The following is a 16,048-nucleotide window of genomic DNA, read 5'->3' as shown; positions in this document are numbered from 1 at the left end:
TATGCACCAACAAAAATTGGTGCAGAAACTATTTTCGGTCAGTTAATGTTAGTAAACGTAATTAAAAATGGCAATGGAAAAGAAACGGCAAGTAATGCAATATTTAAATGTGTAATTTTGAAGTAGAAAGACTAAAATAATATTTTCTTGCAAAATGATGTACAAACTCTATAGTCCAACCCACAGAGCATGACCCAATCACGTCCCTTCATTCACATGATTGACAAGTCTTCTACCACCTGTTGAAAATGTCTGATCGAAGGCTTAATTCTCTCTAGAGCTGACCCAGAAACCAAAAAAATGACTGATTGTTGTTTACATATTCTTTATGTCCTGCTTACTGGCGTACAGCAATGTAAATAGGTCAACCGGGAAAAACATATTGATTTATGACAACCGTTTCCACATCATGATAGTCCAGCAATGCTAAATGGTGTCATGGAAAACATTGTACACTGAATGTGATGTAACCAACACTGACTTCAGTCGCACTAATATAGGAAACTAATTTATAAAGCCCTGATGAACAGTTTCATCATGTGGCTCTGAAATGATTCAGGGCAGGGCCGCAAATTCGACTCGCTCTTGCCCCTCTTGTCTTCTGAATGGTCCTTTGATGCTCAAATGTGAGGGAAATTGGCCATGCTTGAGCAAGCACTCCCACTCGGCACTGCCGCTTCCATATAAATTCATATCACAATTCACAATGCTGCTCTTTGTGTGCACTGCGATGATGAAGAGAAACAAATAAACATGATGGACAGGACCAGTGAACTACTTTTGGGAGAAGAGAGGAAACCAGATTATAGGAGCAACAACCTAGCAGGAGACACCATGCCATATTTATAACGCAAGAATGAACCTCATTGACTCTCGCTGAAGCTCAAACGTGACACATAACACGAGAATGATCCTCATTGACTCTCGCCGAAGCTCAAACGTGACGCGTAACACGAGAATGAACCTCATTGGCTCTCGCCGAAGCTCAAACGTGACACGTAACACGAGAATGATCCTCATTGGCTCTCGCCGAAGCTCAAACGTGACACGTAACACGAGAATGATCCTCATTGGCTCTCGCCGAAGCTCAAACGTGACACGTAACACAAGAATGATCCTCATTGGCTCTCGCCGAAGCTCAAACGTGACACGTAACACGAGAATGATCCTCATTGGCTCTCGCCGAAGCTCAAACGTGACGCGTAACGCGAGAATGATCCTCATTGGCTCTCGCCGAAGCTCAAACGTGACACATAACACGAGAATGAACCTCATTGGCTCTCGCCGAAGCTCAAACGTGACACGTAACACGAGAATGATCCTCATTGGCTCTCGCTGAAGCTCAAACGTGACACGTAACACGAGAATGATCCTCATTGGCTCTCGCCGAAGCTCGAACGTGACACGTAACACGAGAATGAACCTCATTGGCTCTCGCCGAAGCTCAAACGTGACACGTAACACGAGAATGATCCTCATTGGCTCTCGCTGAAGCTCAAACGTGACGCGTAACACGAGAATGATCCTCATTGGCTCTCGCCGAAGCTCAAACGTGATGCGTAACACGAGAATGATCCTCATTGGCTCTCGCTGAAGCTCAAACGTGACGCGTAACACGTGAATGATCCTCATTGGCTCTCGCCGAAGCTCAAACGTGACACGTAACACGAGAATGATCCTCATTGGCTCTCGCTGAAGCTCAAACGTGATGCGTAACACGTGAATGATCCTCATTGGCTCTCGCTGAAGCTCAAACGTGATGCGTAACACGAGAATGATCCTCATTGGCTCTCGCTGAAGCTCAAACGTAACACATAACACGAGAATGATCCTCATTGGCTCTCGCCGAAGCTCAAACGTGACGCGTAACACGTGAATGATCCTCATTGGCTCTTGCTGAAGCTCAAACGTGACGCGTAACACGTGAATGAGATCCTCATTGGCTCTCGCTGAAGCTCAAACGTGACGCGTAACACGTGAATGATCCTCATTGGCTCTTGCTGAAGCTCAAACGTGACGCGTAACACGTGAATGAGATCCTCATTGGCTCTCGCTGAAGCTCAAACGTGACGCGTAACACGTGAATGATCCTCATTGGCTCTCGCTGAAGCTCAAACGTGACGCGTAACACGTGAATGATCCTCATTGGCTCTCGCTGAAGCTCAAACGTGACGCGTAACACGAGAATGAACCTCATTGGCTCTCGCTGAAGCTCAAACGTGACGCGTAACACGAGAATGATCCTCATTGGCTCTCGCTGAAGCTCAAACGTGACGCGTAACACGAGAATGATCCTCATTGGCTCTCGCTGAAGCTCAAACGTGACGCGTAACACGAGAATGATCCTCATTGGCTCTCGCTGAAGCTCAAACGTGACGCGTAACACGAGAATGAACCTCATTAGCTCTCGCTGAAGCTCAAACGTGACGCGTAACACGAGAATGATCCTCATTGGCTCTCGCTGAAGCTCAAACGTGACGCGTAACACGAGAATGAACCTCATTGGCTCTCGCTGAAGCTCAAACGTGACACATAACACGAGAATGATCCTCATTGGCTCTCGCTGAAGCTCAAACGTGACATGTAACACGAGAATGAACCTCATTAGCTCTCGCTGAAGCTCAAACGTGACACGTAACACGAGAATGATCCTCATTGGCTCTCGCTGAAGCTCAAACGTGACACGTAACACGAGAATGATCCTCATTGACTCTCCCTGAAGCTCAAACGTGACGCGTAACACGAGAATGAACCTCATTGGCTCTCGCTGAAGCTCAAACGTGACACGTAACACGAGAATGATCCTCATTGGCTCTCGCTGAAGCTCAAACGTGACACGTAACACGAGAATGATCCTCATTGGCTCTCGCCGAAGCTCAAACGTGACGCGTAACACGAGAATGAACCTCATTGGCTCTCGCTGAAGCTCAAACGTGACACGTAACACGAGAATGAACCTCATTGGCTCTCGCTGAAGCTCAAACGTGACACGTAACACGAGAATGATCCTCATTGGCTCTCGCTGAAGCTCAAACGTGACGCGTAACACGAGAATGAACCTCATTGGCTCTCGCCGAAGCTCAAACGTGACACGTAACACGAGAATGATCCTCATTGGCTCTCGCTGAAGCTCAAACGTGACACATAACACGAGAATGATCCTCATTGGCTCTCGCTGAAGCTCAAACGTGACATGTAACACGAGAATGAACCTCATTAGCTCTCGCTGAAGCTCAAACGTGACACGTAACACGAGAATGATCCTCATTGGCTCTCGCTGAAGCTCAAACGTGACGCGTAACACGAGAATGATCCTCATTGGCTCTCGCTGAAGCTCAAACGTGACACGTAACACGAGAATGATCCTCATTGGCTCTCGCTGAAGCTCAAACGTGACGCGTAACACGAGAATGATCCTCATTGGCTCTCGCTGAAGCTCAAACGTGACACGTAACACGAGAATGATCCTCATTGGCTCTCGCTGAAGCTCAAACGTGACACGTAACACGAGAATGATCCTCATTGGCTCTCGCTGAAGCTCAAACGTGACACGTAACACGAGAATGATCCTCATTGGCTCTCGCTGAAGCTCAAACGTGACACGTAACACGAGAATGATCCTCATTGGCTCTCGCTGAAGCTCAAACGTGACACGTAACACGAGAATGATCCTCATTGGCTCTCGCCGAAGCTCAAACGTGACACGTAACACGAGAATGATCCTCATTGACTCTTGCTGAAGCTCAAACGTGACACGAAACACGAGAATGATCCTCATTGGCTCTCGCTGAAGCTCAAACGTGACACGTAACACGAGAATGAACCTCATTACTTCTCGCTGAAGCTCAAACGTGACACGTAACACGAGAATGATCCTCATTGGCTCTCGCTGAAGCTCAAACGTGACGCGTAACACGAGAATGAACCTCATTAGCTCTCGCTGAAGCTCAAACGTGACACGTAACACGAGAATGATCATCATTGGCTCTCGCTGAAGCTCAAACGTGACGCGTAACACGAGAATGATCCTCATTGACTCTCGCTGAAGCTCAAACGTGACACGTAACACGAGAATGATCCTCATTGGCTCTCGCTGAAGCTCAAACGTGACGCGTAACACGAGAATGATCCTCATTGGCTCTCGCTGAAGCTCAAACGTGACACGTAGCACGAGAATGATCCTCATTGGCTCTCGCTGAAGCTCAAACGTGACACGTAACACGAGAATGATCCTCATTGGCTCTCGCTGAAGCTCAAACGTGACACGTAACACGAGAATGATCCTCATTGGCTCTCGCTGAAGCTCAAACGTGACACGTAACACGAGAATGATCCTCATTGGCTCTCGCTGAAGCTCAAACGTGACACTTAGTACGAGAATGATCCTCATTGGCTCTCGCTGAAGCTCAAACGTGACGCGTAACACGAGAATGATCCTCATTGGCTCTCGCTGAAGCTCAAATGTGACACGTAACACAAGAATGATCCTCATTGACTCTCGCTGAAGCTCAAACGTGACACTGATGAATTTATTGGGGGAGTTGGGAGTTATGTATCTAGGTCAGGAGAATTTCAAGATTACAATTTTTCTTTGGACCGACGTGCACGAATGAACCATTATGCACAATAATAGGCCATAAGAAAATAGGGTAAATTCAGGATTTCTGGCACATCGCAGAAGAGAGTCATCAACCGACACAAGACAGAAATTACTTTGACAAATAGATGACATACTTTCCTCCAAAACATGACAAACTATGAAACAACCAGCAAATCAAACAGCAAACACAACCACACCCAGAGATTTTAAATATATAAACTCTCCTGTGAATCGAATCAAAACATTTCATCACGAGCCGATCTGATGCTCATGCTGGTCTGGATGTTGTAAACACTGAGTAAGCGCTGGCAGAATAAACGCTTAAAAGTGACTAAATCTTTCCAGGAGTCCATTATGTCTTGCTTAAAAAAATGACTGTCCACAGCTGAAGGATAACTGAGGCTATAGTTCAGATTCTGATCGGTTCTGACTCATTTCAGCCATGGTTATTTATATAGCACATTATATTTTATAACATTTTATTTATACAGCAAAAGTAAAGTGCTTTACATAATTAATCATTACAAGATTCTTTTAAAGAGTTAGTCAAAAAGTTGCCGTTTGACACAAGTAAAGTGAATTAACCCTGAAAAAACCCTTACACCAATAGAAATAACCCGATTTACATGCAAATCAATAACCTGGCAATGCGACCACGTTTACAGGAGTGTATAAAAAATAACGTCAAGTTAAGCATTCATGCATTTCATATTAATTATTTTAATGTATTAATTATTTAAGGTGTGATGTTAAATAAAGCATTAAACACCTCAAAGTATTTCAAAATGTCAGAGGACTCTATCGTTTTTGAGCAAATCTCTTGAGTGAATGATTCAATGACTCGCTCATAAAGACTTCACTTGTTTCATTACTGGATGAATCATTGTTTTTGAGCAAATCTCTTGAGTGAATGATTCAATGACTCACTCATAAAGACTTCACTTGTTTCATTACTGGATGAATCAGTGTTTTTGAGCAAATCTCTTGAGTGAATGATTCAATGACTCACTCATAAAGACTTCACTGGATGAATCAGTGTTTTGAGCAAATCTCTTGAGTGAATGATTCAATGACTCACTCATAAAGACTTCACTTGTTTCATTACTGGATGAATCAGTGTTTTTGAGCAAATCTCTTGAGTGAATGATTCAATGACTCACTCATAAAGACTTCACTGGATGAATCAGTGTTTTGAGCAAATCTCTTGAGTGAATGATTCAATGACTCACTAATAAAGACTTCACTGGATGAATCAGTGTTTTGAGCAAATCTCTTGAGTGAATGATTCAATGACTCACTCATAAAGACTTCACTGGATGAATCAGTGTTTTGAGCAAATCTCTTGAGTGAATGATTCAATGACTCACTCATAAAGACTTCACTTGTTTCATTACTGGATGAATCAGTGTTTTTGAATGAACACTCGAGTGAATGATTCAATGTCTCACTCAAAGACTTTACTTGTTTCATTACTGGATCAATCAGCGTTTTTGAACAAATCTCTTGAATGAATGAATCAATCAATGACTCACTCATAAAGACTTCACTCGTTTCATTTCTGGAGGAATCAGCGTTTTTGAACAAATCTCTTGAATGAATCAATGAATGATTCAATGACTCACTCATAAAGACTTCACTTGATTCATTACCAGATGTATTTTATCCCACTTCTGTGATTAATGTGAGTTATTGCAAAACAGAAATAATGATCCTGTGTGGTTGAAAAGACTGTTTGTGAAGTTGTTTCACATCTATCTGTCCAAAATATTCGTTGTGATTTTGTCAAAGGTTTATACACACAGATGAATCCCTGTCATTTGAGAATGATTAATCATGTTGTCGGCTTATTAAGCATAATCGGGTTATGTTAAATGCATTCATTATTTTGTGAAAAACACTCAAACTCTTTATTACACAAAAGCAGCCATTCATAAATCAGTCAAATATCCACAGAATCAAACATCCATTAGTGTAACAGTAAGGCCTAATGTCAGAATGAGCCCAGCTGCAGCTTTAGACTCTCATTCATGGCTTTATTCTCTTCAGGATGTCCTCACTTATTGGACCTACTTTACGTTAACAGTCTCTGGAGTCACACAAAGACACGGCCGATGAACTACACACACAAAGCCAGTGCTGTGAGCGAGAACAAACCAATGTCAGCTCAAGCCGGCCTGCTTTTTAGTTCCTTCCAGTTTTCTCCAAACATTTCTGGAGAACTCGAAACACAGGCCTCAGCTCATGCCATAAAAAACAACGGATGAAACGCGGTCGACTTAACGAGGAAATACTTCAAAGAGTAAATAAAAACAAGATGTTGGCTTACGAGTTATCGCCATAAAGCTTAGCAAAAACTCATGTCATCCCAAAACCTGTTAGCTGTTATTTTCTCCATAAAACAAAACAGATCTTTTGAAAGCTCCTCTACCTTTGTTTTCCAAAGAAAAAAATAACAGCATGCAGGTTTGGAAACAACACAAATCAACCAATCTTTTCATATTGTTTCTGTGTTAAGACGAGCAGTAATAGTGAATAAAGGCAGAATATGAACCATCTCAGATGTGTATTGACGGAGTAATCTCTGTTCTGTAGAGGAGGCTCAATGACAGTTTCCACCTGAGATCTGGAGCGGATTACAGGCGTGTAAAGATGACTTCAGAAAGATGGCAGCATCATTATTTTCTTCTCACACAGAGATTGGCAGATCTATTAGTGAAATCTGTTGACTTTATCAATCTGAGTGTCAATATATGCCAACGGTGAGCGCTCAAACATGGGGGATAAGCACTTCTGGAGGCTCATCGCCTTGAGTTTGCATGCCTGTAACTCCAGAAGTATTAAAGATATCTTAACATCCTTCTAGATTCTGGTTCTTAATAAACATTTCTTTTGGTTTCTCCATTTTAAAGGCCCTCGATGGTTCAGTCCCGGAGATATGGAGATCTCAATGCGGCTCCAGGAGTAAAATGGTCATTTTAAGTGGTCAATTGTGGGTCACTCTGCACACAGCTGATGTTTATTGCACTTAAAGAGGAATATCTGCAGAACAAATAATGTTAAAAATATTTTTAAAAATTGATTTTTTTCTATCAAAACAATTGCATAGAATATTCCTGAGTGCCATAAATATTCCTTTTCCAAAGTTTGCATGCCTGTAACTTAAAAAGTATCAAAGATATCTCAATATGATTTTAAATTCTAGTTGTTAGATTTTTCTTTTGAATTCTTCATTTTCAAGGAAGGCCCAATATCGTTCAATCCCAGAGATAGATCTCAATACAACTCCATGTTGAAATTTTACTCCTGGAGCCGCATTGAGATCTCCATATCTCCGGGACTGAACCATCGAGGGCCTTTAAAATGGAGAAACCAAAAGAAATGTTTATTAAGAACCAGAATCTAGAAGGATGTTAAGATATCTTTAATACTTCTGGAGTTACAGGCATGCAAACTCAAGGCGATGAGCCTCCAGAAGTGCTTATCCCCCATGTTTGAGCGCTCACCGTTGGCATATATTGACACACAGATTGATAAAGTCAACAGATTTCACTAATAGATCTGCCAATCTCTGTGTGAGAAGAAAATAATGATGCTGCCATCTTTCTGAAGTCATCTTTACTCGCCTGTAATTTGGCTCCAGATCTCAGGTGGAAACTGTCATTGAGCCTCCTCTACAAAACAGAGATTACTCCGTCAATACACATCTGAGATGGTTCATATTCTGCCTTTATTCTTATGCTGCGTTCACACCGCACGCGAATGACGCGATTTGCGCGAGTGATTTACATGTTAAGTCAATGCAGAGACGCGAATAGGCATTCTGCGGCGCGATTCGCGCGAATGAGGCGGTGCGAATGGCGCGATTCGCGCGAATGAAGCGGCAATGATCACGCGAATTGAGCGTTTTGAATGCGTGATTCGCGCGAACCGCGCGAAACACGCGAATCGCTCAAGTTGAAAAATCTGAACTTTGGCGGATATTCGCGTCGCGTTAACCAATGAGGAGCCTGCTTACTGAGGTCACGTGGTGAAGTGATGGATGGGAAACCCATAGGGGAAACCCCGAGGCCAGAGTAATTTAAAAATACTACTCTATTGTGTCACAAAATGTACTTTTAATAGTTTTTCAGGCGAGAATGTAGTTATTTAGAGCTCAAATATGTGATTTATTTATTAAGAGAGCTCCTATTTGAAAATTTGTTCTGGTGTTTTCGGAGGTGTGAGACCCAGGCGATCACCGGAGCTCAGCGCTCATCAACCCAGGTGAGAGCAGCCTTAACTCGTATAGTCCTTCTGCCGACTGCCGCTGCCTGGCAGAACCCTCTTAAGGTCCATTAAGCATTAAGGTCCTTTCACACCGGACGCGTAACGAAAAAGCGTAACGAATAAGCGAATATTTCGCGTCAAAACCATTCACATCAGCCGCGACACGAATTTGCAACGTTTCAGAGCTCCAACATTCCAAAACATTCGCAGCGACAGCTGTGAAAACACGGGCACTTCCTCATTCAGTGAAGACGAGCTTTTCATTTTATTTAAAGGACCGAGAGGAAGGTTTTGGGTGCAGCCAGTCTTACAGAACAGAGTCTGAAGAGGAGGATGCTAATCTTGAACAGGAGCTAAAACTTTATCATGGCCGGTTCAGCACTTACTTTCTAAAGTCTGTGAGACAATTTGAGGATCTCCTCCAGAGACGGCAGCGCATCTGACGAGACAAACCGTGCACTTCAGGGATTCAATCGATCCGAGCAGATGTTTCCAGTCGAGTCACATGTAAACATTTCAGTGCCACATACGTAGCCTACTGATGGCTACACGTTCACTTTCCATAATCTCAGACACAATGTTTAGAAAAAAATCAACTATTTATAAAAGGTAATAACTTATAAGTTATTATACTAACTTATAAGTTAAGTTATTGCTGTCTGTATCATGCAGTGGGCAAACACAGCTGCAGCTATACAGCTTACAGCTGTAATCTCATGAGAAATGCCATGCCTGGCAAAGGTTAAAGTTGATTGAATAGCCTGTGACATCAACTGGACATTTCGTCACCTTTGTTTCCTTTTATGTGATTGGTTGAAGCCGTTTTTGTTGCCGCTAGAGTAAAAAAAAAATCGACATCAAAACGAAAAAAATAAATGTTGTTTTTTCGCCTCAGCACATTCGCGTTCAGTGTGGAAGCGCTCATTACACAAACAGCTGATCGAAGAAAAAAAAACATCGCGCAAATTATTCGCACGTCAAAATCGCGTCCAGTGTGAAAGGACCTTTACTTTATGCATTTCTCTCCCCAGATAAAAAATGATCAAATTCAGCTGGAGACCTCTGGTTGAGTTGACACATAATGGCCCAGAAGTTGTTTTTGGCCAAACTATTGCTTTAAAGTCAGCATGAAACAGGCATTGCGATAGTCTTTCTATAGTGCTGTATATCCGAGTGAATCGCTTCGCAAACAAGAACAAATGTAGGGGCGGGGCTTGATTGCGTCTGTGGGGAATTGATTGGACGGTTGTGGTTTGCTATTGGCTGATCTCATGTGAGTGACAGGTTAGCCCCGCCCTCGTCATCAGAGAAGAGGTGAAGTTATTCTGATTCAGGAACTTTTGACCTCATGGCCACTACTACTAAATGCTTTTGTTATTGTGCTGAAACTAAAAACAGGTTAATCGGATAACCAAGTGATGAGAGATTCCCGAGGTCTGAACATGAAGAGACAGACAGAGAGAGAGAGAGAGAGAGAGAGAGAGAGAGAGAGAGAGAGAGAGAGAGAGAGAGAGAGAGAGAGAGAGAGAGTTTATCTTTCTCTCAGTGCTCTAGCCCATCTGGCCTACAGCCCTTCTTAGTGTCCCAAAGCCCATAATTCAGTCGGGAGCTTTTAAATAGTGGTAAACATCCGTGGAAGTGGCGTCTCTCAATACAGGCTATTCTACTCGCTCAAAACCTCAGCGTCTATTCAAACATGTGCAGGACAGATTATACAAGAGTTTATATTGAGACCAAGGACGACTGTTAATGAGCGACGGGTGAAAAACAATGCTGAATGCAAACTAAATGAAAGGGAAGAGAAAAGACTCTCGGTGTAAAAGTTTGTGCATCCTACCAAACTCTTAAGTATTTTACTGTAAATTAATCTGAATTTGGAAGAAGATTGTCAAACTATACACTGATGTTGTGACACTCTCAATCTCAAAAACCAACCAATTAAATCAAATTAAATATATGAAATATTATGCAGTTGCTGAACGTTCAATGTAAAACGTGAACTAAAGCAAAGCCAGTTTAAAAAAAAAAAACTGGTCTGAGTTATAAATCATAGAATTTGTAGTATTTTCTTTGCCAAAGTGGGTTTGCAATATCAGAAAGTGAAAACAAACAACCCTATTGAGGTGTGGATAAAAATCAAATGAATGGAAAATTCAATTTTCAAACAGAATTGCAAGAGAACAATGTTGTTCTTATATTGTTAATGGACTGTATTTTTATTTTTTTAATACTTGTTTCAGAACGTTCAAAGTTACATTTAAAAGTTACATTCCCCTGATATTTGCAAAAACTATGCAATCGAATGACGGTTTGAATGGTCAGGGAACATTCAAAAGTAACGGTTCAGACAACTGTACCGAGTAACATTCCCTTAAACTAAAGTTTAAATATCCAAGAAAAAAAACGTTAAAGGCGTTTTAAAATATTTACGGTTTGAACGTTCAGGGAACATTTTAAAGTAACGGATCATACAACATCCAAAAGTAACAATCCCCTACAGTTTGCAAAAATTATACAAACGAACGTTTTCTTAATGATCAAATAACCAAGAAAAAAACGGTAAAGACGTTTTTAAAAAATCTGGACGGATTAAACGTTCAGGGAAAATTCAAAAGTAACGGTTCAGGCAACATTTAAAAGTAACAAGTCTGAAAAATATTATACAAACTAATGTTTTCTTAACGATCAAATAACCAAGAAAAAAAACGTTAAAGGCGTTTAAAAACTTGCTGGCATCGTTCAAAAAACGTTATCATTTGTTCAGGGAAAATTTAAAACATTTAAAAACATTTACAAATAACAAAGTCTGCAAAACTTATACAATCAATTTTTTTCCCTTAATGCTCGAATAGCCACAAAAAAACGTTAAAGGCGTTTAAAAAAAACGACATTTTGAACGTTCAGGGAACATTCAAAAGTAACATTTCCCTAAAGTTGTCACAAAAAAAAATAATACAATCAAATCTTATAATAATAGGATAGAAAAACGTTAAAAACGTTTAAAAAAACTTGACGGTTTGATTCAGGGAACATTCAAAAATAACGTTTTTAATGCCTAATGGGAACGTTAGCAAAACGTCCTAATAACATATTTTGGTTAGCAGGGTACCACAAAAACAAAATTAGCCAACTGCTGTCAAACTAGCGGGTGTTAACGTTACTTCAGTCTACTCTCGTTTCCAGCTGACATGAGATGCGTAAATCTCTTTAGTGTAATAATCCCTAATCTCACTCCTCAGAGCTGATCAGTTACCTAGACTAATGCCTGGACCACTCTCGAACTGTGTCAGGTACACACACACACACACACAGAGAGAGAGAGAGAGAGAAAGAGAGAGAGAGAGAGAGAAAGAGACAGACTTTCCACAGAAACAAAGACCAAAAGTCGCTTCCAAGTTTCCAAAGCCTTCGCGGGCGCGCGTTAGTTCTGAGGTAAACTTCACCGTCTGAGAAGAAAACGCTCACACGCGAAAACTTTCAAACTACGGCGTGAGTGTTTTGAATAAACTCGGGTTTAAAGTGTACGTACCCATGTTTTTCACGCGTCCCAGCACTTCTGCAGCAGCCGCATCAACTGTGGAGAGTTTAACGGGTAACGGGAACGCCGACCGACTCCGCGCGCGCAGACTGACACACTCACGCGCCTCCGAGTGCAGTAGGTGCACGGGCGCGTGACGTCAGCAGAGGGATTACCCACCCACCCCCTCCTCCTCGCCCTGTGTGTGTGTGTGTGTGTGTGTGTGTGTGTGTGTGTGTGTGTGTGTGTGTGTGTGTGTGTGTGTGTGTGTGTGTGTGTGTGTGTGTGCGTGTGCGTGTGTTAGTTGAGTAATTTATAAATTGACAAATAATAAAAAAAAATTTTTAAAAAGTTTTTAAATTGCTGCTTTTATTTTTAAAGTACTCTCAACTTGAACATTTCAACTTAAATTACATTAAACTGACTTGAAAAAGATTTTTATCTTAAATTATTATTTTATTTTTTGAGTTAAAATATATGTTGTCATAACTTCTTGATCATAGTTTTTTTACGCAGTAATAATAATAATAATAATAATAATAATAATAATAATAATAATAATAGTAATAATAATAATACAATATTGAATACATGCACAAATATTATTTATAATTATTATTATAGAGTAGGGTTAGAGTTGACAAATCCAGATAAATCTAACCTGGTTTAGATCAAGCTCAACCATTCCTCAAAACTCGGTATGAACTTTCTCTGTCAGCTCAGGTTTAATCCAGAGTTAGCGATCGACTCTGAAGCGCGTGCACATGAAAGTGTGACATGTGCGGCAAACAGCCAATCACAGCGTCCGTGTGATTCACTTCTCTTCTGAAGATTGAGATCGTTTTGAAAATTATTATGAAATTAAACGTCAGGAATAAACACTTTAGTTTGAGAAGGCAGATGAAAGAATATCTGACTATATCAATGCATTATGTGAATCAAAGATATGTGCCGAATAATTATACACTGCAAAAAATGCTTTTCTTACTTTTTGAAAAAATTTACTAGACAAGCAAAAGTAATTGTCTTGTTTTGGGGAAAATAACTCAAAATGTTTTTGCTTAAAATAAGATAAATAATCTGCCAATGGCGTGAGAAAAATAATCTTCTTTTCTGTTTGAATTAAGATTATTTTGCTTATTTTAAGATTTATTTTGAGTAATTTTTATTCCAAAACAAGACAATTACTTTTGCTTGTCTAGTAACATTAGCGATCCGAATCATGAATCGATTCGCTGATTCATAACCGTTTGAATCTTTATTTGAGGACTGAACACAAACGCGGAAGAGAAGCCAATGCTGAATAAAGTCGTAGTTTTTGTTATTTTTGGACCCAAATGTATTTTGGATGCTTCAAGAGACTCTAATTAACCCACTGATGTCTCATATGGACTACTGTGATGATGTTTTTATTCCCTTTCTGGACATGGACAGTATAGTGTGCATACACTTGCATACGCTCTCGGACTAAATATAAAATATCTTAAACTGTGTGTTAAAGATTTAATGAGTTAATGACAGACATTTCATTACTGGGTGAACTAACCCTTTAATATAACAAAAAATCTAAATCTAAGTTCCAGGCAACCCGTGTTTTTCCAACCTTCAATCCGTGACTTCCCACCTGTGAACTCGTTCGAGATCGATGTATTCCCAGTTACGAGTTCTGATGTCACATAACTCGCGAAACATCAATGACAGATCCTACGGATGCGGTGTTTATGGAAGTCATATATTAAAAATCACATGAGATCAGCCAATAGCAAACCAGAACCGTCCAATCAATTCCCCACAGACGCAATCAAGCCCCGCCCCTACATTTGTTCTTGTTTGCGAAGCGATTCACTCGATATACGGCACAATAGAAAGACTATCGCAATGCCTGTTTCATGCTGACTTTAAAGCAATAGTTTGGCCAAAAACATAACTTTTCAGCAGCAGCATCATTATTTTATTCTCACACAGAGATTGGCAGATCTATTAGTGAAATCTGTTGACTTTATCAATCTGAGTGTCATTATATGCCAACGGTGAGCGCTCAAACATGGGGGATAAGCACTTCTGGAGGCTCATCGCCTTGAGTTTGCATGCCTGTAACTCCAGAAGTATTAAAGATATCTTAACATCCTTCTAGATTCTGGTTCTTAATAAACATTTATTTTGGTTTCTCCATTTTAAAGGCCCTCGATGGTTCAGTCCCAGAGATATGGAGATCTCAATGCGGATTATTTGCCTGTTTATGTGCCGATAACCGATATATAGAACCGATATATATTTGTTGTGTTATTTCTGTTTTTTACAATAATAGCAACAGCACTGAACAACTAAACTTTTTAAACACTGTAAATTTAGCTATTTCTCTCCAGTACATACAGAACAAAAGACACTTCCACATCAATAAATAGACTCTCGACTCTCGACTCACGACTCACAACTCTCGACTCACGACTCACAACTCTCGACTCACGACTCACGACTCAAGACTCTCGACTCACTACTCTCGACTCACGACTCACGACTCACGACTCACGACTCAAGACTCATGACTCAAGACTCAAGACTCAAGACTCAAGACTCAAGACTCACGACTCACGACTCACGACTCAAGACTCAAGACTCTCGACTCACTACTCTCGACTCTCGACTCTTGACTCTCGACTCACGACTCACGACTCAAGACTCACGACTCAAGACTCACGACTCACGACTCAAGACTCACGACTCACGACTCACGACTCACGACTCACGATTCAAGACTCAAGACTCTCGACTCACTACTCTCGACTCTCGACTCTCGACTCACGACTCACGACTCAAGACTCACGACTCAAGACTCAAGACTCACGACTCACGACTCACGACTCACGACTCAAGACTCTCGACTCTCGACTCACGACTCAAGACTCAAGACTCACGATTCAAGACTCAAGACTCTCGACTCACTACTCTCGACTCTCGACTCACGACTCACGACTCACAACTCAAGACTCACGACTCAAGACTCAAGACTCAAGACTCAAGACTCACGACTCACGACTCAAGACTCAAGACTCACGACTCACGACTCAAGACTCAAGACTCACGACTCACGACTCACGACTCACGACTCAAGACTCTCGACTCTCGACTCACGACTCAAGACTCAAGACTCACGACTCTCGACTCTCGACTCACGACTCAAGACTCAAGACTCACGACTCACGACTCTCGACTCTCGACTCACGACTCAAGACTCACGACTCGCTACTATTTTAGTCAAATTTAAAATGTCAGGCGATACGTTGTTGACGTTACTGTTAAAAATGCACTTCCAATAAAGTGAGTGTTGGCAAAAACAGTCGTCATTTCTGTGTTGAGGCGGCGGCGATGTTGTCGGAAACTGCTGAATGTAACTAATAAAGTTACTTGTAATCTCATTTTGTTATTTTTAAAATCAAGTAATCTGTAAAGTAACTAAGTTACTTTTTAAAGAAGTAATCAGTCATCAAATTACTTTTTGAAAGTAACTGTGGCAACACTGCCTGAGGGTTAGTGAGGATGAGGATGGTCTCAGTTCAGACTCAGGCTCTCTGCAGTGAAGTTGAGCTCATCATTATTCATATATATTTTATATTCCGCCTCAGTGCCAGATTGAGCTTCAAGAGCCGAACGGTCCAGAAAACAGG

The 16,048-nt window shown here is 41.2% G+C and overlaps 1 protein-coding gene across 2 annotated transcripts in view; it reads right to left on the bottom strand.

The window, feature by feature from the left end:
- The window catches only part of gpm6bb (glycoprotein M6Bb), a 105,604-nt gene extending 93,074 nt beyond the window's left edge, over positions 1-12,530 (bottom strand). For both annotated transcript variants that reach the window (XM_067444696.1, XM_067444697.1), the window contains exon 1: positions 12,396-12,530. In XM_067444696.1, coding sequence (XP_067300797.1) covers positions 12,396-12,399 — 4 coding nt within the window. In that variant the 5' untranslated portion in view covers positions 12,400-12,530. The remainder of the gene's footprint in view (positions 1-12,395) is intronic.
- Positions 12,531-16,048: the final 3,518 nt, after the last annotated feature.

Source organism: Pseudorasbora parva, chromosome 5, assembly GCF_024679245.1.
Source record: "Pseudorasbora parva isolate DD20220531a chromosome 5, ASM2467924v1, whole genome shotgun sequence".
In the NCBI taxonomy this organism is placed as follows: Eukaryota; Metazoa; Chordata; class Actinopteri; order Cypriniformes; family Gobionidae; genus Pseudorasbora; species Pseudorasbora parva.
The sequence above is the reverse complement of the archived record's forward strand: the minus strand, read 5'-3'. Positions and strand labels throughout refer to the sequence as shown.